The 26,081-nt window shown below is 64.1% G+C and overlaps 1 protein-coding gene across 1 annotated transcript; it reads right to left on the reverse strand.

Annotated features, from left to right (window-relative positions):
• Positions 1 to 3,215: 3,215 nt before the first annotated feature.
• On the reverse strand, positions 3,216 to 21,976 carry FAIM2 (Fas apoptotic inhibitory molecule 2). The gene is made up of 12 exons (XM_068170457.1): positions 21,793 to 21,976; positions 19,498 to 19,672; positions 18,175 to 18,278; positions 17,401 to 17,465; positions 16,080 to 16,133; positions 12,384 to 12,434; positions 10,986 to 11,025; positions 10,296 to 10,333; positions 9,358 to 9,445; positions 8,357 to 8,452; positions 7,458 to 7,511; positions 3,216 to 5,166 (listed from the first exon to the last, which is right to left on the reverse strand). The coding sequence occupies exons 1-12, from the start codon at positions 21,805 to 21,807 to the stop codon at positions 5,017 to 5,019; spliced, it is 930 nt and encodes a 309-aa protein (XP_068026558.1). The 5' UTR covers positions 21,808 to 21,976; the 3' UTR covers positions 3,216 to 5,016.
• Between the last annotated feature and the right edge of the window lie 4,105 nt (positions 21,977 to 26,081).

The following is a 26,081-nucleotide window of genomic DNA, read 5'->3' on the forward strand; positions in this document are numbered from 1 at the left end:
AAGGGGAAAGGTGAAAGGGGGAAGGGGGAAGGGGGAAGGGGGAAGGGGGAAGGGGGAAGGGGGAAGGGGGAAGGGGGAAGGGGGAAGGGGGAAGGGGGAAGGGGGAAGGGGGAAGGGGGAAGGGGGAAGGGGGAAGGGGGAAGGGGGAAGGGGGAAGGGGGAGGTGCCTGGAGCTCAGCAGGACTTCCAGCTCCCTGAGCACTGCTCCCTGCCTCAGCCCAGCTGCTCGGGGTGGCTCTGCAAGCAGGAGGAGGAGCAGGACACATGCAGGGAGTGGTGGTGGTGCTGGTGCAGGGCATAGGAGAGCAGCAGCTCCACTCCAGGAGGGGGCTGCAGGTGGTGCCATGCAAGTTTGGCCCACGCAGGGAGGCAGCAGGGCAGCAGTGGCAGAGTCACTCCACAGCAGGAGGAGGAGGGGAGGGAAGAGAGAGCCAAGAGTGAGCTGCAGCTTTGTCTCCTCCTCCCCAGCTCCCAGGAGGGCACTTTGGAGGTGCCCCAGGTGCAGCAGAGCTCCAGAGGAAGGAGGCTGAGGACTGTGCCAGGGTCACAACTCATCACTTCCCCTCCATCCCTCCCCCTCCTCCCTTCCTCCCTCCCTCTTCAAAGAGCTGGGGAGGGCAGGAGCAGCTCCAGAGCCTTCTGCAGGACTGCTGAGGGGGCTGCAGAGGTGCCAGGGGCAGGAACTTTGCCCTCTGCCAGCTGCTGAATGGGGGGGGGGGGAGGGACCCTGACCGCAGTTTTGAGTCACTGCCTGCAACTGAAGTCATTTCCTTCATGAGTTGAAGTCACTTCCTTCTTCATTTGATGTCATTTCCTTCATTTTAAGCCAGTTCCTTCCTTATTTTAGGTCATTTCCTTCCTGGGGAGTTGATGTTGGGGTTGAGTTGTTTGGTGCTGTTTGGGGCAGTTTGTGGTTGTCTGGAGGGGGGTGGGGTGGGGGGAGGAGTCCCTGCCCGTGGCAGGGGGTTGGAGCCGGCTGAGCTTTGAGCTCCCTTCCACCCCAAGCCCATCCCAGGATGCTCTGAGCTCTGGTTTTGGACTTGGTGATCTCAAAAGGGTCTTTGCCAGCAAGGATGATTCTGGGAGCTCTGATCTGTGCTCTCTGACCTCTGATTCTCTGATCTCTGTGATCTCTGATTCTGTGCTTCTATCATCTGTGATCCCTGACCTCTGATTCTCTGATCTCTTCTGCTCTGATTCTGTGCATGCTGCTCTCTGCTCCCTGATTCTATCCTCTCTGATTCTCTGCTCCCTGCTCTCTGATTCTCTGCTCTGCTTCTGTGCTCTCTGATCCCTGATGCTCTGTGCTCTGCTCTCTTATTCTCTGCTCTCTGGTCCTTGATCTCTGCTCTCTGATTCCTCATCTCTGCTCTCTGCTCGATTCTCTGCTCTCTTATTCTCTGCTCTCTGCTTCTCAGCTCTCTGATCCCTGACCTCTGCTCTCTAATGCTGTGATCTCTTCTGATCTCTTCTTCTATGCTTTCTGCCCTCTGACCCTCAGTCTCTGCTCCCTGATCTCTGATTCCCTGAGCCCTGCCCCCTGCCCAGTACTGCCCATTGAGTGCCCCCTGCCCAGCCCTGCCCGGTGACTGCCCCCTGCCCTGCCCAGTGAGTACCCCCTGCCCAGCACTGCCCAGTGAGTGCCCCCTGCCCTGCCCAGTGACTGCCCCCTGCCCTGCCTGCTGACTGCCCCCTGCCCTGCCCTGCCTGCTGACTGCCCCCTGCCCTGCCCTGCCCTGCCCTGCCTGCTGACTGCCCCCTGCCCTGCCTGCTGACTGCCCCCTGCCCAGCTGAGGCCCTGGCACACGTGTGCCTGGAGGAGCCCCCACGTGCAGGGCAGGAGGCAGGGCAGCAGCAGAGGAGGAAGCTGCAGGCTGCAGCCCCCCTGGAGCAGGCAGGGCTGGCTGCAGGCAGGGCAGTGACGCACTTGGCGTTCCCAGGGGAGATGGCAGATAGGAGCTTCTATCAGCAGCGGGGATCTGGCCTCTGATCTCCACCTGCAGCAGTTAGCAGTCGGCCAGCGCCCCCCCAACGAGGGGAATGTGGGCAGGGGGCAGGTGGAAAGTTACCAGAGACCTCACATGCACCCAGGGCTCAGGGTGACAGCCACCTCTGGGCAGGGGGAGGGGGGCAGGGAAAGCTGGGAGAGAGCAGCAGGAGGAGGTGGTGGTGGTCAGCAGGAGGTGATGGGGAGCAAGTGGTGATGGGCAGCAGGAGGAGGTGGGCAGCAGGAGGAGGTGGGCAGCAGGAGGAGGTGGGCAGCAGGAGGAGGAGGTGGGCAGCAGGAAGAGGAGGTGGGCAGCAGGAAGAGGAGGTGGGCAGCAGGAAGAGGAGGTGGGCAGCAGGAAGAGGAGGTGGGCAGCAGGAGGTGGTGGGCAGCAGGTGGAGGTGGGCAGCAGGTGGAGGTGGGCAGCAGGAGGTGGTGGGCAGCAGGTGGAGGTGGGCAGCAGGAGGTGGTGGGCAGCAGGAGGTGGTGGGCAGCAGGAAGAGGAGGTGGGCAGCAGGAAGAGGAGGTGGGCAGCAGGAAGAGGAGGTGGGCAGCAGGAGGAGGAGCTGGTGGGCAGCAGGAGGAGGAGCTGGTGGGCAGCAGGAGGTGGTGGGGAGCAGGTGGTGGTGGGCAGGAGGAGGAGGTGGGCAGCAGGTGGAGGTGGGCAGCAGGAGGTGGTGGGCAGCAGGAAGAGGAGCTGATGGGCAGCAGGAGGTGGTGGGGAGCAGGTGGTGGTGGGCAGCAGGAGGTGGTGGGCAGCAGGAAGAGGTGGTGGGCAGCAGGAGGTGGTGGTGGGCAGCAGGAGGTGGTGGGCAGCAGGTGGAGGTGGGCAGCAGGTGGAGGTGGGCAGCAGGAGGAGGTGGGCAGCAGGAGGAGGAGGGCAGCAGGAGGAGGAGGGCAGCAGGAGGAGGAGGGCAGCAGGAAGAGGTGGTGGGCAGCAGGAAGAGGAGGTGGGCAGCAGGAAGAGGAGGTGGTGGGCAGCAGGAGGTGGTGGGCAGCAGGAGGTGGTGGGCAGCAGGAGGAGGAGCTGATGGGCAGCAGGAGGTGGTGGGCAGCAGGAGGAGGAGGTGGTGGGCAGCAGGAGGTGGTGGGCAGCAGGAGGTGGTGGGCAGCAGGAAGAGGAGGTGGGCAGCAGGAAGAGGAGGTGGGCAGCAGGAAGAGGAGGTGGGCAGCAGGAGGAGGAGGTGGGCAGCAGGAGGAGGAGCTGATGGGCAGCAGGAGTTCAATCTGACCTCAGCCTCTTGGCAGTAACCACCTGGGACCATTGATCTTCTATCCTTGGGTCCTTCTAGCCCTACTTGACCTCAGAGCTGCCTCCAGAGCCTGAAAGGATCCTGCAGGAAGGCTGCAGAGAGACTTTGGCTGAGGGGGTCTGAGCCAGTCCCAGGGGGAATGGTTTGGAGCTGAGGCAGAGCAGGGTTGGAGTGGAGCTGAGGGAGAAGTTCTTCATCAGGAGGCTGCTGAGAGCCTGGCCCAGGCTACCCAGGGAGGCTGTGGCTGCCTCCTCTCCTTCCTGGAGGTGCCCAGGGCCAGGCTGGATGAGGCCCTGAGCAAGCTGGGCTGGTGGGAGGTGTCCCTGGGCATGGCAGGGGCTTGGAGCTGGCTGAGCTCTGAGCTCCCCTCCAAGCTAAACCCATTCCATGACCCTATGCCCAACCCTTCCATGGGCCCTCAGCTCTCCCAGGGGAAGGGCTCTGCTGTCCCCCTGGCTGTGGAGCTGAGCCCAGAGCTGCTGCTGCCTCTGCTCCCACTCAGGGCAGAGAAGCCAGGACCTGCTCAGCCCCACGGCCAGGGGCAAGGGGCAGAGGAGAACTCTTCCTGCAGGAGCATTGGGAATGACCTCCAAGCGGTCAGCAGGTTCCCAGCAGGTGCCTGGAGGGCTGTGGAGTGCTGGGACATCCAACCTGCCTGCTCCCACTCTCAGGATCCCTCTCTGCAGAGGCCTGGAGGCTCCAGATGGATGCAGGAGAGAGACAGAAGGGCACAAGGCTTTCCCTCAGCCTCTTCCTTTTCTTCAGCTGCTTCTGCTGCCAGGATCCTGGCAGAATTCCCTGCTCTCCCAGCAGAATTCCCTTCTCCCCAAGCAGAATTCCCTACTCTGCCAGCAGAATTCCCTACTTCCAAACAGAATTCCCTTCTCTCCAAGCAGAATTCCCTTCTCCCCAAGCAGAATTCCCTACTCTGTCAGCAGAATTCCCTGTTCTCCTGGCAGAATTCCCTACTCTCCCAGCAGAATTCCCTTCTCCCCAAGCAGAATTCCCTACTTCCAAACAGAATTCCCTGTTCTCCTGGCAGAATTCCCTGCTCTCCCAGCAGAAGTCCCTACTTTCCAAGCAGAATTCCCTTCTTCCCAAGCAGAATTCCCTACTTTCCCAGCAGAATTCCCTTCTTCCCAAGCAGAATTCCCTTCTTTCCCAGAATTCCCTACTTTCCAAGCAGAATTCCCTTCTTCCCAAGCAGAATTCCCTACTTTCCCAGCAGAATTCCCTTCTTCCCAAGCAGAATTCCCTTCTTTCCCAGCAGAATTCCCTATTCTCCCAGCAGAATTCCCTATTCTCCCAGCAGAATTCCCTACTTTCCCAGCAGAATTCCTTTCTCCCAGCAGAATTCCCTGGTCTCCTCCCCTGTCCCCTCCTTCCCCTGTGCAGAGCTGCCCCCAGGCCTCCCCCAGCCCAGGCTGTGCCTGGCTCCGGGCAGCTCTGCCAGGCCCTGGGAGTGGGAAGGGCCTTGGGCTGCTGCCTGCCGGGCTCGGGGCTGGGCTCAGCAGGAGGAGAGGCAGCAGAGGAGGCAGCCCCCGAGTCCTGCAGGCTGCCTCCTGCCTCCCAGGGGCTGCCAAGCAAATGGCCAAAGCTGCAGAGGGACCCCAGGGGCTGGGCTGGGGGCAGCGAGGTTGGGGTTGGGCTGCTTGGGTTCTCGGAACCCTTTGCTTTTGGTTGGGTTTCTTCCCCCCCCTTCCTCTTCTTCCTCATCTTCATCTTCTATCTGTCCCCATGGGCAGCAGGGAGGAGCTGGCAGCCTGCTGGGCTCCCTCACTCCTGGCTGGAGCCAAGGAACTGGAGGAAGAAGGAGAAGATGTAGATGATGTCCAGGTAGATGTTGAGGGCTCCGAAGATGTACTCCTCGGGGCTCAGGGAGCAGCGGCGGCTGCCCAGCAGCAGCTGGGTGTCCAGGGCCAGGAACTGCCAGGAGAGAGGAAGCAGCTCGGTGAGACAGGGCTGGGACAAGCAGCTAGGAGGAGCTCTCCATGCCAGGAGAGCATCTCCATGCCAGGAGGACATCTCCATGCCAGGAGAGCATCTCCATGCCAGGAGGAGCTCTCCATGCCAGGAGGAGCTCTCCATGCCAGGAGGACATCTCCATGCCAGGAGGAGCTCTCCATGCCAGGAGGAGCTCTCCATGCCAGGAGGGCATCTCCATGCCAGGACCTCTCCAGGAGCTTGGATGTGCCCCCAACAACCAAGCAGCCTCCCTGGCTGTGCCTCAAGCAGCTTGGAGCAGCTCAGAGCAGGGCAAGCTGCAGCTCTCCACTGCCCTCAGCTCCCCCTGAGGCCAAGCAGTGCTCCAGGACTGCTTCCTGCAGGACCTTAGCCAAGGTTCCTCCTTGCTTCACCCATCCCAGAGTGAGGCTGGGCAGAGCCTGGCACAGAGAGGCTGTGGCTGAGCCCTCCCTGGGGGTGCTCAGGGCCAGGCTGGATGAGGCCCTGAGCAGCCTGGGCAGGGGGAGGGGTCCCTGGGCAGGGGCTTGGAGTTGGCTGAGCTCTGAGCTCCCTTCCAACCCCAAACCCCTTCCATGGATCCCTGGGTCTCTGAGCTCTCCCTGGTGCCCCTCAGCCAGTCCCTCCAGCTGCTCCCTGCCAGACCTGCCCCAGGCCACAGACAGCTCTCAAGGTGACCTGGACCCAGCAGGTCCCTTCCAACCCAAGCAAGTTGATGACCTCTGAGGTCCTTCCAACCCAAGCAAGTTGATGACCTCTGAGGTCCTTCCAGCCCAGGCAAGTTGATGACCTCTGAGGTCCCTTCCAACCCAAGCAAGTTGATGACCTCTGAGGTCCCTTCCAACCCAAGCAAGTTGATGACCTCTGAGGTCCTTCCAGCCCAAGCAAGTTGATGACCTCTGAGCTTCTCTCCCACCTCACCTTTCCTGCCTCTCCCAGCCCAGCCCATGACAGACACCTTGGCCTGGAGCTCTTCAGGGGCTGGCAGGGACAGCTTCCCCTGGGCCCTGCTGGCATTTGGCCCCTTCCTGGTCATAAATAAGCTCTCAGCCTTTGCCAGGCTGAGCTGACACAAGGCTGGCACAAGGGCCAGGCCCAGCTGAGGTTCTGACAGAGGTTCATGGGGCAATTAGGAGCTGTTTTAGCCTCCTTGTGCCATGAATCACAGCAGGAGCAGCCCCAGCACCCTGCAGACGACTTTTACAGCTCATAAAAGGCAGCAGTTGAGCAATGCCAGCCCCACAACATCCCCACTGGGCAGCCCTCCCCCTGACCCCCTCTTCAAGCTCCTGCTAAGCATCCACCCTGACAGGTCCCACAGCTCAGGGGCAGGCAGGGCACTGCCAGGACTTGCTGTGGGCAGAGGCTCTCAGGAAGAGCTGCTGAGGAGCACTCAAAGCAGTGAATCAAAGCCCTGCAGCTTCCCCTGGGGCAGCTGCCCAGGCTCAGGGCTCTGCATGCCTGCAATAAATCTTCCTAAAGCTCCTTGAGGCCACACCAAGGTCTCTTGGTGCCTCTCACCCTCCCCAAGGTCTCTTGGTGCCTCTCACCCTCCCCAAGGTCTCTTGGTGCCTCTCACCCTCCCCAAGGTCTCTTGGTGCCTCTCACCCTCCCCAAGGTCTCCTGGTGCCTCTCACCCTCCCCGAGGTCTCCTGGTGCCTCTCACCCTCCCCGAGGTCTCCTGGTGCCTCTCACCCTCCCCGAGGTCTCTTGGTGCCTCTCACCCTCCCCAAGGTCTCTTGGTGCCTCTCACTCTGCCCAGGGTCTCCTGGTGCCTCTCACCCTCCCCGAGGTCTCTTGGTGCCTCTCACTCTGCCCAAGGTCACTTGGTGCCTCTCACCCTCCCCAGGGTCTCCTGGTGCCTCTCACCCTCCCCAAGGTCTCTTGGTGCCTCTCACCCTCCCCAAGGTCTCTTGGTGCCTCTCACTCTGCCCAAGGTCACTTGGTGCCTCTCACCCTCCCCAGGGTCTCCTGGTGCCTCTCACCCTCCCCAAGGTCACTTGGTGCCTCTCACCCTCCCCAGGGTCTCCTGGTGCCTCTCACTCTGCCCAAGGTCACTTGGTGCCTCTCACCCTCCCCAGGGTCTCCTGGTGCCTCTCACCCTCCCCAAGGTCACTTGGTGCCTCTCACCCTCCCCAGGGTCTCCTGGTGCCTCTCACCCTCCCCAAGGTCTCCTGGTGCCTCTCACCCTCCCCAAGGTCTCCTGGTGCCTCTCACCCACACCAAGGTCTCTCCCACCCCCAGCCCTCCCTTACCATGGTGAAGATGATGGCTCCCAGCAGGGCATAGATGGCCTGGAGCCAGGGGACCTGCAGGAAACAAATCCAACACTCAGGCTGCTGAGGACCTGGCACAGAGCAGGCCTTGGATCTGCTGTGGAGAGCACAGCTTGGGGAAGGTCTTCTGATAGCCCAGGGGGGACTTCAAATGGGATGGCCTGGCTGGAAAGGACCAAGCTCTGGGGTCCCTGGCCCAGCTCTGGGGTCCCTGGCCCAGCTCTGGGGTCCCTGGCCCAGCTCTGGGGTCCCTGGTCCTGCTCTGGGGTCCCCAGGAGGACACAGAGCTGCTGGAGAGAGCCCAGAGGAGGCCACAGAGAGGCTGCCAGGGCTGGGGCAGCTCTGCTGGGAGCCCAGGCTGAGGGAGCTGGGGCTGTGCAGCCTGCAGGGGAGAAGGCTCCAGGGGGAGCTCAGAGCTGCCTGAAGGGATCCTGCAGGGAGGCTGCAGAGAGACTTTGGCTGAGGGGGTCCAGGCCAGGCTGGATGAGGCCCTGAGCAGCCTGGGCTGGGGAGAGATGTCCCTGGGCAGGGCAGAGGCTTGGAGCTGGTGAGCTCTGAGCTCCCTTCCAACCCAGCCCCAGTGTGTGAAGTCCTTTGCTTTGAGGCTGGTGGAAGCCTGGAGCCAGCAGCAGGCAGCAGCCACCTGGCTCTGGCTCTCTCTTCCTCTTGGAGCTTCTCAGAGGTGGATTTGGGACACCCCCACCCAACCCCCTGCAGTCAAGCCCTGGAGTTTGCCCACTTGAGGCTGACCAGCTGCAGGCTTGGGGGCAAGGGGGAGGCAGGGGGGGCAGGAGGGGAGGCAAGGGGGGAAGGGGGGAGGCAGGGGGGGCAGGTTGGAGGCAGGGGGGAGGCAGGGGGGGCAGGGGGTTGCTACTCACATATTGGTAGGGCAGAAGCACAGCCAGGATGATGCCACCGAAGAGCAGCACCATGAGCATCACAAAGAGCACTCCCTGGTAGGAGGTGAAGTCAAACTGTGGAGGGGAAGAGCAGGAGGTCAGAAGGGGGCAGTGGGGCAGAGCCTGGCACAGGCTGCCCAGGGAGGCTATGGCTGAGCCCTCCCTGGAGCTGCTCAGAGCCAGGCTGGATGAGGAAGTTCTTCACTCTGAGGGTGCTGAGGCTCTGGAGGAGGTGGCCCAGGGAAGTTCTCCTCCCTGCAGCTGCCCCAGGCCAGGCTGGATGAGGCCTGCAGCATCCTGGGCAGGAGGACAGCTCCAGGCCAGGAGGAGCTCTCCATGCCAGGAGCTCTCCCAGGAGCTTGGCTGTGCCTGGCACAGAGAGGCTGTGGCTGAGCCCTCCCTGGGGGTGCTCAGGGCCAGGCTGGATGAGGCCCTGAGCAGCCTGGGCAGGGGGAGGGGTCCCTGGGCAGGGGCTTGGAGCTGGCTGAGCTCTGAGCTCCCTTCCAACCCAACCCCAATCCATGAAGCTCTTTGCTTTGAGGCTGGTGGAACCCTGGCCCAGGCTGCCCAGGGGGTGGTGGAGGTCTCAGCACTGGAGACAAAGCTGGGGAAGGGGCTGGGGGAGAGGGCTGGGGAGGAGCAGCTGAGGGGGTTGAGGCTGGAGGAGAGGAGGCTGAGGGGAGAGCTCCTGGCTGCCTGCAAGTGCCTGAGAGGAGCCTGGAGCCAGGGGGGGAGTTGGGCTCTGCTCCATGGGCTTGGAGCTGGGTGAGCTTTGAGGTCCCTCCCAAGCCAACCCAGTCCATGAATCCCTGACCCCAGCAGCTCTGCAGCTCTTCTGCAGCCTCCCCCTCCCCCTTACCCTCCCCCCCCCCCAGCATCCCCCAGCTTGCTCTGCATCCATCCTGCCCCTGCAGCCCTCTGAGCTGCTGGCTCCCAGCCCTGGCAGTGCCCTGCTCCCAGGGGGCTCCCTCAGCACAAACCTTGCTCTGGAAGCTGAAGATGGAGACAGAGAGGCAGACCAGGGCTGTGATCCCCAGGCACAGCAGCACTGACTTGGTGTTGTAGTAGCTGCAAAGGGAGCAGCAGAGCCTCCCTCAGCACTGCCCACAGGCAGCTGGGGCCAGAGGACTCCCCCAGGGCTGGCCACTGGCCCCAGAGCTCTGGGAGCCCTCTGCTGCTGCCATGGGCAGGAGGGCTGAGGCCTCCTGAGCAGGTCTGCAGCTGGCCCCAAGCTGGGGAGGGGTTGGGATGCTGGAGGGAAGGGAGGGATCCATCCAGAGGGAGCTGAGCAGGCTGCAGAGGTGGCCCCAAGCCAGGCTCAGGAAGCTCAGCAGGGCCAAGGGCAAGGTTCCTGCAGCTGGGGCAGGGCAGTGGCAGCACAGAGCCAGGCTGGGGGAGGAGGGGGCTGGGGGCAGCCTGCAGGGGAAGGCCTTGGGGGTGGCAGTGGGTGACAGAGTCCCCAGGAGCCAGCAGTGGTCACTGGCAGCCCAGAAGCCAACCCTGAGCTGGGCTGCAGCAGCAGGAGGCAGAGCAGCAGCACAGGGAGGGGACTCTGCCCTCTGCTCTGCTCTGCCCTCCCCTGCAGCACTGCCCCCAGCCCTGGGACCCCCAGCACAGGGAGGACCTGGAGCTGCTGGAGAGGCTCCAGAGGAGGCCACCAAGAGGAGCAGAGGCTGCAGAGCCTCCCCTGTGGGGCAGGCTGGGAGGGTTGGGGCTGTGGAGGCTGTGGATGCTGGGGAAGAGAAGGCTGCAGGGAGAGCTCAGAGCAGCTGCCAGCAGCTGAAGAGGCTCCAGGAGAGCTGGGGAGGGACTTGGGATGAGGGCTGGGAGGGGCAGGGTGAGGGGAGATGGATTGGAACTGGGAGGGGAATTGCTCTGCAGCCCCAGAAGCCATCCAGGGAGCACAGCCTCAGCCTACCTGGAGAGCATCCCAGTGAGATAAGCCATGGAGAGAGTCTGGGAGGGAGAGAGAGAACCACATGAGCCACATTGCTGCTGCATTCATGGCCCAGGGAGAGGCAGAGAGCAGCTCAAACATTTCAGCTGTGGTGATAAGGGGCAGGGAATCCTCCAAGGGCTGCTGCAGAGCAGCTCATTGTTGGCATAGTTGCTGCTCCCCCCGGTGATTGCTGGCCCCAGGGCAGGGTGAGGAGGAGGGCAGGAGGCAGCCTGCAGCACTCCCAGCTCCCCCCAGCCTCCCTCCCACAGGGCTCCAGAGGCCCAAACTCCACAGCCTGCCTCCATCCATCCCCCTGACCTTCACCTTCCAGAGCTTGGAGGAGCCCTGGCAGTGTCCCCAGGGCTGAGCTCACAACCAGCTGGGACCCTCAAGGCCAAGGTGCCTGCAGCTGGAACTGGAGGCTGTGGCTGCTCCCTCCCTGGGGGTGCTCAGGGTCAGGCTGGATGAGGCCCTGAGCAGCCTGGGCTGGGGGAGGTGTCCCTGGGCTTGGCAGGGGCTTGGAGCTGGCTGAGCCTTGAGCTCCCTTTCCCACCCATCCCATGACTCCCTGAGCCCAGCCTGGGCACCTCTGCTGCTTGGGGCCAGGTTGGCTTGCAGGGGCAGGCCAGCAGCTCTCCAGATGTGCTGCTGTCCAGATGTGGTACTCACAAAGATGCTGAGCAGGATCAGGTTCCATGGGAAGTATCTCCTGCAGGGAAAGAGCAGCTGCTGAGCCTGGGGCAGGGAGCTGCAGCTCAGGAGCCTGAGCTGGGCCAGGAGATCTCTGCAGGGAGGCTGCAAGGCTGCAGCTGAGAGGCTGCAACAGGCTGCCCAGGGAGGCTGTGGCTGCCCCCTCCCTGGAGGTGCTCAGGGCCAGGCTGGATGAGGCCCTGAGCAGCCTGGGCAGGGGGAGGGGTCCCTGGGCAGGGGCTTGGAGTTGGCTGAGCTCTGAGCTCCCTTCCAACCCCAACCCCTTCCATGGATCCCTGGGTCTCTGAGCTCTCCCTGGTGCCCCTCAGCCAGTCCCTCCAGCTGCTCCCTGCCAGACCTGCCCCAGGCCACAGACAGCTCTCAAGGTGACCTGGACCCAGCAGGTCCCTTCCAGCCCAAGCAAGTTGATGACCTCTGAGGTCCTTCCAACCCAAGCAAGTTGATGACCTCTGAGGTCCCTTCCAGCCCAGCCAAGTTGATCACCTCTGAGGTCCCTTCCAGCCCAGCCAAGTTGATGACCTCTGAGGTCCTTTCCAGCCCAGCCAAGTTGATGACCTCTGAGGTCCCTTCCAGCCCAGCCAAGTTGATGACCTCTGAGGTCCCTTCCAGCCCAGCCAAGTTGATCACCTCTGAGGTCCTTCCAGCCCAGCCAAGTTGATGACCTCTGAGGTCCTTTCCAGCCCAGCCAAGTTGATCACCTCTGAGGTCCCTTCCAGCAAGTTCCATGCTGGCACTGAGAGCACCTTTGGGCTGCTCCTGGCCCAAGACCTCACACATCCTGCGTCCCCCTACAGCAGTGCCCAGGGAGCCAGGAGGTCCCTGCCCTGCAGATGCAAGGGAGGAGAGCTTGGAGCTGCAGCTCAGCTTCCCTCCCAGCTGCCATCTGAGTCTCCATCCCAGACTCCCAGCATGGGAGGGGTTGGGAGTCCTGGTGGCCTTCTGGAGGTCCTCCCCTCCAACCCCCCAGCCCCAGGTGGGGTCCCAAGAGCAGGCTGCACAGGAGGCTCTCCAGGGGGGCTCTGGAATGACTCCAGGTGTTTAGTGCTCAGGAACCCTGTGGCCATGGCAGCTGGGGCCATGGTTTGGTGCCCATGGGGAGCTTGGGCTGGATGGTCTCAGAGGGCTTCTCCAACCCCAACAGTTCCATGGGTGAGGGATGGAGGCTCCCTGCAACTGGGCCAAGCCTGAGCACCTCCATTGCTCAGTCACTGCCTCAGGAGGGTCCCATCCCCACCTCTGCACCAGGGCTGGTCACAGTCAGCACAAGAGGAGGACTCCTGGGGCCCTCATGTCATAGAGAGGGAAGACCTGGGGCCTTCATCTGATGGGGCTGGTTCAGAGCCAAGAAGACCTTACCTGGGTCCAGAGCAGCAGGCAAGGATCAAGTAGGTGACGAAGAAGACAGCACTGAAAGAAAGAGGAGAAGAAGAATGGTTCAGGGAGGAGAACCCAAAGCACTTTGTGGTGGTGCAGGACAAAAGGCTCCACCTGAGAGCCTGAATAGAGTCACAGAGTCCTGGAATGGGTTTGGGTTGCAAAGGAACCTCAGAGGTCATCAACCTGCCTGGGCTGGAAGGGACCTGCTGGGTCCAGGTCACCTTGAGAGCTGTCTGTGGCCTGGGGCAGGTCTGGCAGGGAGCAGCTGGAGGGACTGGCTGAGGGGCACCAGGGAGAGCTCAGAGACCCAGGGATCCATGGAAGGGGTTTGGGGTTGGAAGGGAGCTCAGAGCTCAGCCAACTCCAAGCCCCTGCCCAGGGACCACTCCCCCTGCCCAGGCTGCTCAGGGCCTCATCCAGCCTGGCCCTGAGCACCCCCAGGGAGGGCTCAGCCACAGCCTCCCTGGGCATCCTGTGCCAGGCTCTCCTCACTTGCATTCAGAGGCTTCTAATACACTTCCAGACCCTTCCTGGCTTGCTGGGCTCAAGGCATCCTGCTGGAGCTTCAGCCAAGACTGATCCAGGCTGCCCAAGGCTGACTTGAGGGAGGCCAAGCAGCAGATCTGTGCCAGGGGAGGAAACTGATCCCTTGAACCAACCCTGAGCTGGGCTGCAGCAGCAGGAGGCAGAGCAGCAGCACAGGGAGGGGACTCTGCCCTCTGCTCTGCTCTGCCCTCCCCTGCAGCACTGCCCCCAGCCCTGGGACCCCCAGCACAGGGAGGACCTGGAGCTGCTGGAGAGGCTCCAGAGGAGGCCACCAAGAGGAGCAGAGGCTGCAGAGCCTCCCCTGTGGGGCAGGCTGGGAGGGTTGGGGCTGGAAGAGAAGGCTGCAGGGAGAGCTCAGAGCAGCTGCCAGCAGCTGAAGAGGCTCCAGGAGAGCTGGGGAGGGACTTGGGATGAGGGCTGGGAGGGGCAGGGTGAGGGGAGATGGATTGGAGCTGGGAGAGGAGAGACTGAGAGTGGAGAGGAGGAAGTGAGGCTGGGGAGTGCCTGGAGCAGGCTGCCCAGGGAGGCTGTGGCTGAGCCCTCCCTGGGGATGCTCAGGGCCAGGCTGGATGAGGCCCTGAGCAGCCTGGGATGGGGGTAGGGGTCCCAGGGCAGGGCAGGGGTTTGGAGCTGGCTGAGCTCTGAGCTCCCTTCCACCCCAAGCCCATTCCATGGCTCCATGACTCCAGCCTGGGCAGCTCTGCTGCCTGGGGCCAGCCTGGTGTGCAGGGCAGGGCAGGGCAGGGCTCCATGGCTCTGTCCCTGCCTGGGGAAGGAGCTCAGCTCCCAGCTGGCAGCCCCAAGCCTGCCCTGCTCTTGTTCTGGCCATGCCCAGCTCCCCAAGGCCCTTCCTTACCTCCCTGAACCTGAGCCTTCAGCAAAGCCAAACCCTCCAGAGCTGAGGGATGCTCTCCTCCTGGCCTGGCTGTCAGGCAGCCCTGGTGTTTTTCCACCCTGCTGATGGGGGCTGGCACGGTGGGAACCTGCTCTCAGCCAGCCCCTGAGGGTGGAAAGCAGCTTCCAAGCATGCTGATGGCTGCCTGATAGCCAAAAGGACCTTCCTGCTGCAGGGAGGACGTGACCAAAACCACCCAGGGGCCATGCTGGGTGCTCAGGAGATAAACCTCAGCCCTGCTCTCCTGCAGGGCCAGCAGGAAGGCTGCAGGGGACACAGCTGAGGAGATGGAAAACAACCATGGAGGGAGCAGAGGGCTGCAGTTGTCCATCCTGGGGGCAGAGGGGCTGGGAGCTGCCCCAGCAGGGAAAAGGAGCTGGGGAGGGGCTGGTGTCAGCAGCTGGAGAGGGGCCAGGGGGTGCCCAGGGGGCAAGGAGGCCACCAGCAGCCTGGGCTGGAGCAGCAGTGCTGTGGGCAGCAGCAGCAGGGCAGGGATGGTGCCCCCGGGCTGGGCACTGGGGGGGCACAGCTGGCAGCCTGGGGGCAGCCTGGGGGCAGCCTTGGGCTCCTCAGGGCTAGGAGGACTTTGAGGGCTGCAGCAGGGCCAGGGAAGGGCAAAGGGAGCTGGGGAAGGGTTTGGGGGAGAGGGCTGGGGAGGAGCAGCTGAGGGAGCTGGGGGGGGTTGAGGCTGGAGGAGAGGAGGCTGAGGGGAGACCTCATCACCCTGTCCTGCCCTGGGGAGAACTCCCCTGCAGCACTGCCCCCAGCCCTGGGACCCCCAGCACAGGGAGCACCTGGAGCTGCTGGAGAGGCTCCAGAGGAGGTCACCAAGAGGAGCAGAGGCTGCAGAGCCTCCCCTGTGGGGCCAGGCTGGGAGGGTTGGGGCTGTGGAGCCTGGGGAAGAGAAGGCTGCAGGGAGAGCTCAGAGCAGCTGCCAGCAGCTGAAGAGGCTCCAGGAGAGCTGGGGAGGGACTTGGGATGAGGGCTGGGAGGGGCAGGGTGAGGGGAGATGGATTGGAGCTGGGAGAGGAGAGATTGAGAGCGGAGAGGAGGAAGTGAGGCTGGGGAGAGCCTGGAGCAGGCTGCTCAGGGAGGCTGTGGCTGAGGCTCCATCCCTGGAGGTGCTCAGGGCCAGGCTGGATGAGGGCCTGAGCAGCCTGCCCTGGCTGGAGGTGTCCCTGCTGCCTGCAGGGGCTTGCACTGGATGACCTCTGTGGGGTCCCTTCCACCCCAAACCCTTCCAGGCCTCTCTGGACCCCAGGGTCCATGAGCAGAGCTTAGGATTGCCTCCCTGCCAGGCCCTGCTGCCTGCCCAGCTGCCCAGGGAGGTGCCCAAGGTCCTCCTCGGGGGTGCAGGAGGCCAGCTGGGGGCAGCTCCCTTCCCTGGCAGCTCTCTTGGGGCTGCTGTTTGGGTTTGGTTTGGGGCAGTTATGCAACTGCTGCCTCAGCCCCAGGCCTGCAAACACCTCCTGAGCTGGGGGTGAGCTCCCTGAAGCCAACCCCAGGCAGCCTTCCTCACTGCCAGCTGCACCTCAGCTCTGCCTGCTGATGAGCAGCACTAACACCAGTGGCATCCTGGCACCACCACCACCACCCCTCCTTGTGGCTCCAGGCTTGGCAGCAGCCAAGCTTCTGGCCTCCAAGAGCAGCTCCAGGAGCAGCTCCAAGCATGGGAGCCCCACTTAGAGATGGCCAGAAGCCTCCCAACCCCCCCAGGAGAACCCCACCAGCCCCTCACTGCAGGGTGGACCTCAGGAAGAAGCTCTCTGAGGTTGCTGAGGAGCTGGAAGGGGCTGTCCAGGGGGGGTCTGCTCATCCCTGGAGGTGCTCAGGGCCAGGCTGGATGAGGCCCTGAGCAACCTTGGGCTGGTGGAGGTGTCCCTGGGCAGGGCAGGGGCTTGGAGCTGGCTGAGCCCTGAGCTCCCTTCCAAGCCAACCCAGGCTGGGGCTCAGTGAGCTCTGACCTCTGGTTTGGGACTCAATGATCCCAAAAGGTCCTGGCCAGCAATAAGGATTCTGTGAGCTGTGGTCTGTGACCTCCCAGCCTGGACTCCAGGATCCTGAAGGCCTTTGGCAACCTTAATGATTCTCTGATCCTATGATCTCTGACCTCAGAATCCCAACACCACCACCCCCCCAGCTCCCCTAGCCCTGCCCTTGCAGCACCTCCTGGCTTGCAAGGTGGCCCAGGGCTGCTGGAGCTGGCCAGAGAGAAGAAGACCAAAGGTACTCACTAGGAAGCCCAGTACCAGGCAGAGTGGGTCTGGATGTAGCCCTTGACTGGCTCACTGCAAGACAGAAGGTGGCAGCTGATCAGCAGGCAGCAAGGAGCAGCTCAGGCACTTCACAGCCTGCTGCTGCATTGCCCCTGCCACCAAAGCCCAGGTGGCAGCACCTGGGGCAGGGGACACCAAGCCCACAGCTGGACCTGCCCAGGAGCCTGCTCAGCTGCAAGGAAACCCAACCCAGCCCACAGCACTTCCCCACCTGGGCCTGCTCAGGGCATGGCCACTGCCTTCTGGTGGCCACCAAGGTCAGCAGGAGCCAGCAAGGTGTCCTGGTGGCCAAGGAGGCCCCAAGGGGGTCCTGGGGGCAGCCAGAGGAGTGTGGCCAGCAGGGCAAGGGAGGTTCTGCTGCCCCTCTGCTCTGCCCCAGGGAGGCCACAGCTGGAGGAGGCCTGGGGCCAGCCCTGGGCTCCCCAGCTGCAGAGGGCCAGGGAAGGGCTGGAGAGAGGCCAGGGGGGGCTGGGAAGCTGCTGAGGGGCCTGGAGCAGCTCTGGGAGGAGCAGAGGCTGAGAGCCCTGGGGCTGAGAGCCTGCAGCAGAGCAGCCCCAGAGGGTCTCTGAGCAATGCTCAGCAAGAGCTGAAGGAGCTGGGGGGGGGCAAGGGGCTGGGGCTGGCAGCTGCTGAGTGGTGCCCAGGGGCAGCCCAAGGGGCCAGGGGCAGAGAGTGGAGGGCAGGAGGAGAAAGCAGTTTGGGGGGAGGCTGCTGGAGGCCTGGAGCTGCCCAGGGAGGCTGTGGAGAGCTTCCAGCCCCCCCTGGGCACTGTGCCCCTGGGCAGGCTGCTGGGGCTGCCCTGCTGGGGCTGGGGGGGTTGGGGCTGGGGGAGCTCCAGAGGTCCCTTCCAGCCTCAGCACTCAGTGACTCTCCAAGGGGTGATGCAGGAGCTGAGCTCCTCAGGCTCACACTGCTCCATCCTTCCCCCTGGAGCCAGCAGGAGCTGCACAAGGCCAACAGCCCTGGTGCCCTGAGCTGGAGGTGGCCACTGCTGAGCACCAGAGGGGGTTGGGGGCTGGAAGCTGAAGGCCATCAGACCCCAGCAGGGCCTGGCTTACCTCCAGGCCCCCTTGGCTGGTGGCAGCACCCGGGGGGGATGATGCTCCATCCCCAGGAGCTGTGGGGGAGGGAAGCAGCAGTGCTGAATGACCTCCCTCAGCCTCCCTCAGCCTCGGAGAAGCTGGGGAAGACCTCAGGCATGGGACAGACAACTGCCCCAGGGCCCGGGGGGGGGACACAGAGAGGACAAAGTGACCACCACTGCCCCATGGAGACCTACCAGAAGGTGAAGAAAGCCACAATGACCACAGTGACCAAGAGCTGGACGAGCAGGATGGCATAGACCTGCAGAGAGAGGCAGCCCTGGGTGACTCTGGGGGGGGTTAGGCTGTGCCTTGAAGCTGGGGGCCAGGCACCAGTGGTGCCCCCCAGGGCTCAGTGTTCCCAAGCCCTGCAGCTGTGGTGCTGAGGGCCAGGGGCTCAGCCCCAGCCTGGGCAGGGTTGGCTGCTGGTTGGGCTGGATGAGCCTGGGGTCCTCTGCAGCTGCAGTGATGCTCTGGAGGTCTCTGCTTTCCCCCCCAGCAGAGCTGGGCAGCAGCAAAGCCACTTGGGCTTGGTGAGCACTGCAGGTCCCTTCCATCTGAGCTGTGCTCCTCCTGCCCTCTGCTAAGGGAGGCTTGTGGGACTCTCCCTCAAGGGTGGTGCAGACCCCAGGGAACAGTGCTGGGCCCCCAAATCCTGATCAATATCTTCACTGATGATCTGGAGGAGGGGATGGAGGCCATCAGCAGTGAGCTTGCAGAGGGCACCGAGCTGGGGGCAGGAGTGGAGCTGGTGGAGGGCAGAAGGGCTCTGCAGAGGGACCTGGGCAGGCTGGGTCAGGGTTAGGGTCAGGGTTAGGGTCAGGGTTAGGGTTAGGAGGTTAGGGTTAGGGGGAGGATTTTCAGCCCACCCCAGTGGCCCAGAGAGGAGCAGCCCAGCAGAGCCCCTTGCAGCAGGAAGCCTTCCAAGGGCTGTGAGGGGGAGGCAGAGCCCTCAGCCCCCTGCCCCTTACCTTCCTAATGAAGACCCTCCGCACGCTGCTGTCGTCCCAGCTGAAGGTGGTCAGCAGCTCTCTGTCCCCTGGGTAGCCTCCACTGCCATAGCTGGGGCTGGAGCCTGCAGCAGGGGCACAGAGAGGCTCAGCCTGCAAGGGACCCCAGAGCTCACCTCCTCCATCCCACCCCCAACCCCCCCCAGCATGCCCAGGGACTCCTCTCAGCCAGGCTCAGCTGCTCAGGGCCTCATCTAGCCTGGCCCTCAGCACCCCCAGGCAGGAGGCAGCCACAGCCTCCCTGGGCAGCCTGGGCCAGGCTCTCACCACCCTCCTGTGGCACCGGAGGGGCCACAGCTGGCAGCCTTGGGGCAGCCTGGGGGCAGCCTGGGGGCAGCCTTGGGCTCCTCAGGGCCAGGAGGACTTTGAGGGCTGCAGCAGGGCCAGGGAAGGGCAAGGGAGCTGGGGAAGGGGCTGGGGGAGAGGGCTGGGGAGGAGCAGCTGAGGGAGCTGGGGGGGGTTGAGGCTGGAGGAGAGGAGGCTGAGGGGAGACCTCCTGGCTCCCTGCAAGTGCCTGAGGGGAGCCTGGGGCCAGGGGGCGTTGGGCTGTGCGGCCAAGGGCCAGGACCAGAGGAGATGGCCTCAGGCTGCCCCAGGGCAGGCTCAGCTTGGCCCTGAGGAGAAAGTTCTGCCCTGGAAGGGTTCTGCAAGCCTGGCCCAGGCTGCCCAGGGAGGTGCTGGTGGAGTCCCCAGGCCCACAGGGGTTCCCAAGCCCTGCAGCTGTGGTGCTGAGGGCTCAGCCCCAGCCTCAGAGTCAGAGAAGAGTTGGACTCCAGCTCCAAGCTCTCTTCCAGCCCAACTCATTCCCTGGCTCCCTGACCCCTGCCCTTTCTTTCCCTCTGCTTCCAGCAGCAGGACCTCTCCCCACACTGAGCCCAGACCCTTCTCTCCTCAGGGCTGCTCTGCAGGAGGCTGCTGCCCCCCTGGCTGAGCTCCTTTGAATGCTGGAGGCTGGGGGGGGCAGAGCCAGGAGCACTGCTCCAGGGCTGTGCCCAGCACGGGGAGGTGGCAGGGAGCTGGCAGAGAGGATCTGGCCCTGGGGAGCAGGGCAGGGGGCAGGGGGCAGGGCACTGAGCTCCATCCCAGCTCTGGGAGGCAGCAGGCTGGCAGCACTTGGCCCTGCAGGGCTTCCAGGGGTGAGCTCCACCACGGAGCATCCTGAGCAGCACCTCCCTGGCTCCACTCTTCTCCCTGAGCCTGGGGTGGGGAACCAACCTCTGCCCCCCTCCCACCCCTCACCCCCTGCAAGGGGCTGGCCCTGGGGGCAGCCCCAGGAGGACTTACTGGGGTCGACATAAGCCCAGCTGGGATGAAGTGGGACCGAGGGGGGAGGAGGGCAAGCAGCAGCCTTCATCCCTCCTCCTGCCGTGGCCTCCTCGTAGGTGGGAGGGGCTGCTGGGGCATTGTCCTTCTTCTCCCCTCGCCCTTCGCCGCTGGGGGCTTTGCTGTTCACAGAGAGCTGCAGAGAGAGGCAGGGAGGAGCAAGGTTGGGCTGGAGCCAGCAGAGGAAGGGGAAGGGGGAAGGCAGGCAGGGGATGGACACAGCGCTGGGGGTCCCCTCCTTCCCCTGCATAGGCAGCCCCCAGCTGGCAGCAGCCTCAGCCCTGCAGCCCCAGGGAGGAGCAGCAGAGGGCTGGGGGCTGGGCTGGGGGCTTGGCTGTTCACAGAGAGCTGCAGAGAGAGGCAGGGAGGAGCAAGGTTGGGCTGGAGCCGGAGGAGGAAGGGGAAGGGGGAAGGCAGGCAGGGGATGGACACAGCGCTGGGGGTCTCCTCCCTCCCCTGCATGGGCAGCCCCCAGCTGGCAGCAGCCTCAGCCCTGCAGCCCCAGGGAGGAGCAGCAGAGCCGGCTGAGCAAACCCTCAGCCTCTTCAGGGCCAACCAAGCAGAGCCCCCGTGGGGGGAGGAGGGGTCCCAGCTCACCCTGGGCCCTCCAAGGTGCCCCCCAGGCTCCTGTGGTGCTCTGGGGAGCATCCAAACCTCCTCTGCCTCCCAGCCTGCTTCTGGCTGAGCTTCCCCTGGAAGAGCAGAGGACCCTGAGCCCCCCCATCCCCCCCTGCAGCTGGGGGAGCTTCTCCTGGCCCCCAGGAGTCCTCTCTGCTTTGCCCCCTCCCTGGCCCCCCCAGGCTGTTGCCTTTGGCTGACTCCTCTGAGCCCTTCTGGAGGCTCAGCCTCTCTGCTCTCTGTAACTCGAGGATGCAGCTGAGGGCCACAGGGTCCCAGGGGCCTCAGCCAGGAGGCCACCTGAGAACTTGCTGCTCCCTGGGAACATGATCCAGGTCACCTCCCAGCCCTTTGTCGCCCGTGGGGGGGGCACATTCCGAGCCTGGCATCCTGCCCTTGCTGCCAAGGGAGGAGCTCTGCAGCCCCACCGTGGGGGGGGGGGGGGGGGGGGGGCGGGCACAAGGAGGGTCTGGAGGGGTCCCAGGGCAGCCAGCACCCAGGTAAGGTCCTGCCAGCAGCCAGGGGCCCCCAGCCCACAGCACCAAAGCGGAGTTGGCGACCCAGGGCTGTGGAGGGGGGGGGGTGGGGGAGGGGAGGTTCAGTTCCCAGCTCAGAGCATGGCCAAGGGAACCTGACCCAGGTGAGCTCCCAGCTCCTTGGCACCTGGGGGGGAACATTCTGAGCCTGGCATCCTGCCCTGGCTGCCAGCAGAGGTGCCAGGCACCACAGGATCACAGTCATGACATCCCCAGGGGTCACAGGGATCACAGGAATCACAGGGGTCACAGAGCTGCCATCCCCAAGGACCACAGGGATGCAAGGCTGGAAGCACAAAGAGTTCAGGAGGAAGCAGCAGGCAGCAGAGAGGCTGTGAGGAGCTCCTGCAGGTGGAAGAGAGCCCTGGAAGCAGAGGCAGGGGCACAGAGCTGCAGCAGCAGAGCTCTGCCAGCTGCCAGCCATGGCACTCAGCCTGGCCCTCCCCACAGAGCCCTTGGGGGCTGCAGGATCCTGAGCTGAAGGATCCTGAGCTGCAGGATCCCAGCCAGGGAGCTGCAGGATCCCAGCCAGGGAGCTGCAGGAGGGCTGAGGGAGGCTCCAGCAGCATCTCCATGGCGATGCTGCACCTGCTGGCAGTTGCTCTCCCTGCCTGCTCTCACAGCACTGGGGACCCCCAGACTCCACAGCCCCTTGGTCCCAGAGCATTGGGGACCCCCAGACTCCAGAGGTCCCTGGAGCAGGAAGGAGATGCTGAGGGCAAATGCCGACTGCTGCTGGGGGTATGGATGGGGAAGCTCAGACACCACCACACCCCCACCCCCCACCCCCGAGCTCCCTGGCCCCCAGCATGGTGAGGAGGAAGCAGCCAGGGCTCCAAGACGCCCAGGAGAAGCAGCCCCCAGCCTCTCCATCCTCATACTCCTCCTCCTCTTCCACCCCCATTGCCTGGGGCAGGGCTGTGCCGTCGGTACCCAGCTGCCCCCTTCCCTCCCCCCCTTAGCCTTCCTCCCCGCCCCCAGCAGCTGCCTTTGGTCCTTCGGTGCCTTCCTGCAACCCACTCCCCACCCCTAAGCCCCTCCACAGGTGCAATAGTTCCACGAGTGGGGGGCGGGAACCCCCTCCCCCCAGCCCCCAACCTACCTTCCCCTGGGTCATGGCTCCTGGTAAGGATGCTGGGGGCCCCTGCCAGCGGCAGCAGGAGGCACAGGGCCGTAGCTGAGCACCAACCTCCTCCCCAGGGCCCCTCAGACCCCTCTCTTAGGGATGTTTTTGGCGAGGGGGGCCGGCTGCAAGCTCAGCAGCCTCCTGCTGCAGCCTCGGTTGATGCCTTCAGCTTCTAGCAACATCCACGCAGCAGCTGCGCTGGAGGGAGGACCCCGACCGTACCACTGCCAGGCTGCAGCACGGGGGGAACCCGGGCAAGGGAGGGGGGGAAACGGGGAGCCACGGCCACGGGCAGCTCTGGGCAGGACGCTGGGACCCCGGGCAGGGTGCTGGGACCTGGGCAGGATGCTGAGACCCCGGGCTGGATGCTGGGACCTGGGCAGGATGCTGAGACCCCGGGCAGGATGCTGGGACCTGGGCAGGACACTGAGCCCCCGGGCAGGATGCTGGGACCTGGGCAGGACACTGAGCCCCCGGGCAGGATGCTGGGACCTGGGCAGGATGCTGGGACCTGGGCAGGATGCTGAGACCCCGGGCTGGATGCTGGGACCTGGGCAGGATGCTGAGACCCCGGGCAGGATGCTGGGACCTGGGCAGGACACTGAGCCCCCGGGCAGGATGCTGGGACCTGGGCAGGATGCTGGGACCTGGGCAGGATGCTGAGACCCCGGGCTGGATGCTGAGACCTGGGCAGGATGCTGGGACCCCGGGCAGGATGCTGGGACCTGGGCAGGGTGCTGGGACCTGGGCAGGATGCTGAGACCTGGGCAGGATGCTGAGCCCCCGGGCAGGATGCTGGGACCCCGGGCAGGATGCTGAGCCCCCGGGCAGGATGCTGAGCCCCCGGGCAGGATGCTGGGACCCCGGGCAGGATGCTGAGCCCCCGGGCAGGATGCTGAGACCCCGGGCTGGATGCTGGGACCTTGGCAGGATGCTGAGACCTGGGCAGGGTGCTGGGACCTGGGCAGGATGCTGAGACCTGGGCAGGATGCTGGGACCTGGGCAGGATGCTGAGACCTGGGCAGGATGCTGGGACCCCGGGCAGGGTGCTGGGACCTGGGCAGGGTGCTGAGCCCCTGGGGAGGATGCTGGGACCCCGGGCAGGATGCTGGGACCTGGGCAGGGTGCTGAGCCCCCGGGCAGGATGCTGGCAGCCAGCAGAGGGGAGGCAGCAGCAGGCTCCCACACCCACAGGGGAAGGCTGTGAGCAGCAGGAGGGACCCCACACAGCCCTGGGTCCCCCTCCTGACCCCCTTGCAGGCTCTGCATGGAGGGGGATGAAGAGGCCAAGGCCAACTGAGCCCACAGCTGATGTCCCCTCTGGATCAGTGCAGCCCCAGCTAGGGGGAGAGGGCACACAGAGGGCTTGGGGGGTGCCAGGGCAGCCAGCAGGCAGATGAAGTCCTGCCCAGGCTGACCACCAGCAGCCAGGTGTCCCAGAGCACCACGCAGCCCCCAGCACCAAGGCAGCTCCCAGCTCAGAGCACAGCCAAGGGAAGGAGGTTTTGCCCCCCCAGGGTGGTAGCATTGGCCTGGACTTGTGCCAGGGGAGGCTCAGCTTGGCCATGAGGAACAATCTGTGCCCTGCCAGGGTGGTCAGGGCCTGGCCCAGGCTGCCCAAGGAGGTGCTGGTGGAGTCCCCATCCCACCCCTGGAGGGGTCCCAGCCCGCTGTGGCCATGGCACTTGTGGCCAGGGTTTGGTGGCCAGGGAGGGGTTGGGTTGAGCTTGGAGGTCTTCTCCAAGCCACACAATCCAAGGGGTCTCTGAAGGGCAGAGGGAGAGAGAGACCTCTCCTCTCACACCACAGGCAGCAGGAGAGGGCAGGGGTGGGAGGGACAAGGAGTTGCCTCTTCACACAGCAAGGTGCTCCAGATGGGCAGGGAGATGTTCCAGGGCAGGAGAAGAGGAAGGCAGCACAAAGAGAGGGCAAACATAGTGTCACAGCATCATAGAATCAGTCAGGGCTGGAAGGGACCCCAAGGCTCAGCCAGTTCCAACCCCCCTGCCATGGGCAGGGACACCCCACACTAGATCAGCCTGGCCACAGCCTCATCCAGCCTGGGCTTAAACACCTCCAGGGATGGAGATTCAACCACCTCCCTGGCCAACCCATTCCAGGGCTTCACCACTCTCATGGGGAAGAACTTCCTCCTCCCCTCCAGCCTAAATCTCTCCACCTCCAGCTTCATTCCATCCCCCCTAGAGCTATCACTGCCTGAAATCCTGAGCAGTCCCTCCCCAGGCTTCCTGGAGCCCCCTGCAGATGCTGGAAGGCCACAATGAGGTCACCTGGGAGCCTTCTCTTCTCCAGACTGAACAGCCCCAACTCCTTCAGTCTGTCCTCACAGCAGAGCAGCTCCAGCCCTCTGCTCATCCTCCTGGCCCTGCTCTGGACACCTTCCAGCACGCACACCCTGTGCCCAAACACTGCCAGGGCCAGGCCTGTGCTGAGTGGCAGCTGCCAGCAGAGCTGCCCTGCCCCCTGCCCCCGAGAGGAAAGCACAACCTGGGGCTCTGCCCCTGCTCCCCAGCTCTGCTCCACACCCTCCCTGCAGCCCCACACCCAGCCTGCCCTGGGGGAGACCTCGGAGCTCATCCACTTCAGGCAGCCTCTAGCTCTGCCCAGGCTGGGGCTCAGCCCTGGCCCTCAGCACCACAGCTCTGAGGAACCTCCAGGCATGGGCTGGGGACTCCACCACTGCCCTGGGCAGCCTGGGCCAGGCTTGGAGAGGTTTCTCCTCGTGGTCAACCTGAGCCTCCCCTGGAGCAGCCTGAGGACAGCTCCTCCTGTCCTGGCCCTTGGCACAAGAGCCCAAAGCCCCCTGGCTCCAGGCTCCTCTGAGGTAGCTGTGGAAGGGGCTGAGGTCTCCCCTCAGCCTCCTCTGAGGTAGCTGTGGAGGGGGCTGAGGTCTCCCTTCAGGGGCTGCCCCAAGGGCCTCAGCACCACACCTCTGCAGCTCTGGGGCACCTCCACCACCACCTCCCTGGGCAGCCTGGGCCAGGCTTGGAGGACCTTTTCTCCTCAACCCTTTCCAAGTCAGGCTCCTAAAGCCCTGAGCTGGTGAGGAGAGGCTGAGGGAGTCGGGGTTGGGGCAGCCTGGAGAAGAGAAGGCTCAGGGGGGAGCTCAGCACCATGGGGCAGGGCACCAGGGGTGGCCACCAGGAGGAGGGAGACTCCCTCTTGGTGAGGAGCCTCATGGCAAGGAGAGGGCTGGGGGGGAGGAGTTGCTACTGGGGAGATTCCCATCCTGGGGAGACTCCAGTGGGACTCCAGAAGGGTTGGGCACTGGAATCATCTCCTCAGGGAGGTGGTGGAGCCCTCTCCACTGCACAGGGTGAAGGCTCAGCAGCAGCAGTGAGAGCAGCAGGAGAGGGAGGGTCAGTGCTGGCAAGGCTGGGGCCAGGACCACCAGGGCAGAGCAGAGGTGGAGCAGAAGGTGAGGAAAAGAACAACCTGCAAGGGGAGAAGGATCCAAAGCCCTTCCTCTTCCCTACCTGAACCACCTGCAAGGGGAGAAGGATCCAAAGCCCTTCCTCTTCCCTACCTGCACCACCTGCAAGGGGAGAAGGATCCAAAGCCCTTCCCCATCCCCACCTGCACCACCTGCAAGGGGAGAAAGATCCAAAGCCCTTCCCCATCCCCAACTGAACCACCTGCAAGGGGAGAAGGATCCAAAGCTCTTCCCCATCCCTACCTTGAACCACCTGCAAGGGGAGAAAGATCCAAAGCCCTTCCCCATCCCCAACTGAACCACCTGCAAGGGGAGAAGGATCCAAAGCTCTTCCCCATCCCTACCTTGAACCACCTGCAAGGGGAGAAGGATCCAAAGCTCTTCCCCATCCCCACCTGCACCACCTACAAGGGGAGAAGGCTGCAAGCTCCATCCCCAACATGTGCCCAGAGGCAGGGGAAGGGTTAAAAGGGCTGGCAGCATGAGCTGGAAATGGAGGAATGCAGCCAAGCCAAGAGGAGCTGGCAGGCCACCAGGCCTAGCCCCAACCATTCAGCTGGAAGGAGGCAATCACCAGCAGGGCTGCAAAAACCTGTCAGGATTAGTCCCAATCAATTAAGTGCCACTTAACCACAAGCTCCTCAAGGGCTTTCATTCTCCTGGAGGCTCAGCAGCAGCACAAAGCTGGGCAGGTCCTGAGTGTGAGAGAGAAAGAGAAACTCAGCCCAGCAGGTGAGGTTCTCAGTGCCCTGACCCAGCAGCAGGAAGCTCTGCTTGGCTCCTCCACAGCCCCCTGCCCCCTCTCCAGCAC

This window comes from Melanerpes formicivorus, unplaced genomic scaffold (genome assembly GCF_026170545.1).
Source record: "Melanerpes formicivorus ecotype bairdi unplaced genomic scaffold, bMelFor1.0.p_v2 SCAF_399, whole genome shotgun sequence".
Lineage (NCBI taxonomy): Eukaryota > Metazoa > Chordata > Aves > Piciformes > Picidae > Melanerpes > Melanerpes formicivorus.

What these genes read in the sequence shown, in the direction of transcription:
- FAIM2 (XM_068170457.1), bottom strand. An exon ending in CTCACTGGGATGCTCTCCAG is followed by an intron (nt 9,446 to 10,295) that starts GTAGGCTGAGGC and finishes CTCCCTTTGCAG; the next exon opens with CTACTACAACACCAAGTCAG. An exon ending in TCTTCAGCTTCCAGAGCAAG is followed by an intron (nt 8,453 to 9,357) that starts GTTTGTGCTGAG and finishes TCCCCTCCACAG; the next exon opens with TTTGACTTCACCTCCTACCA.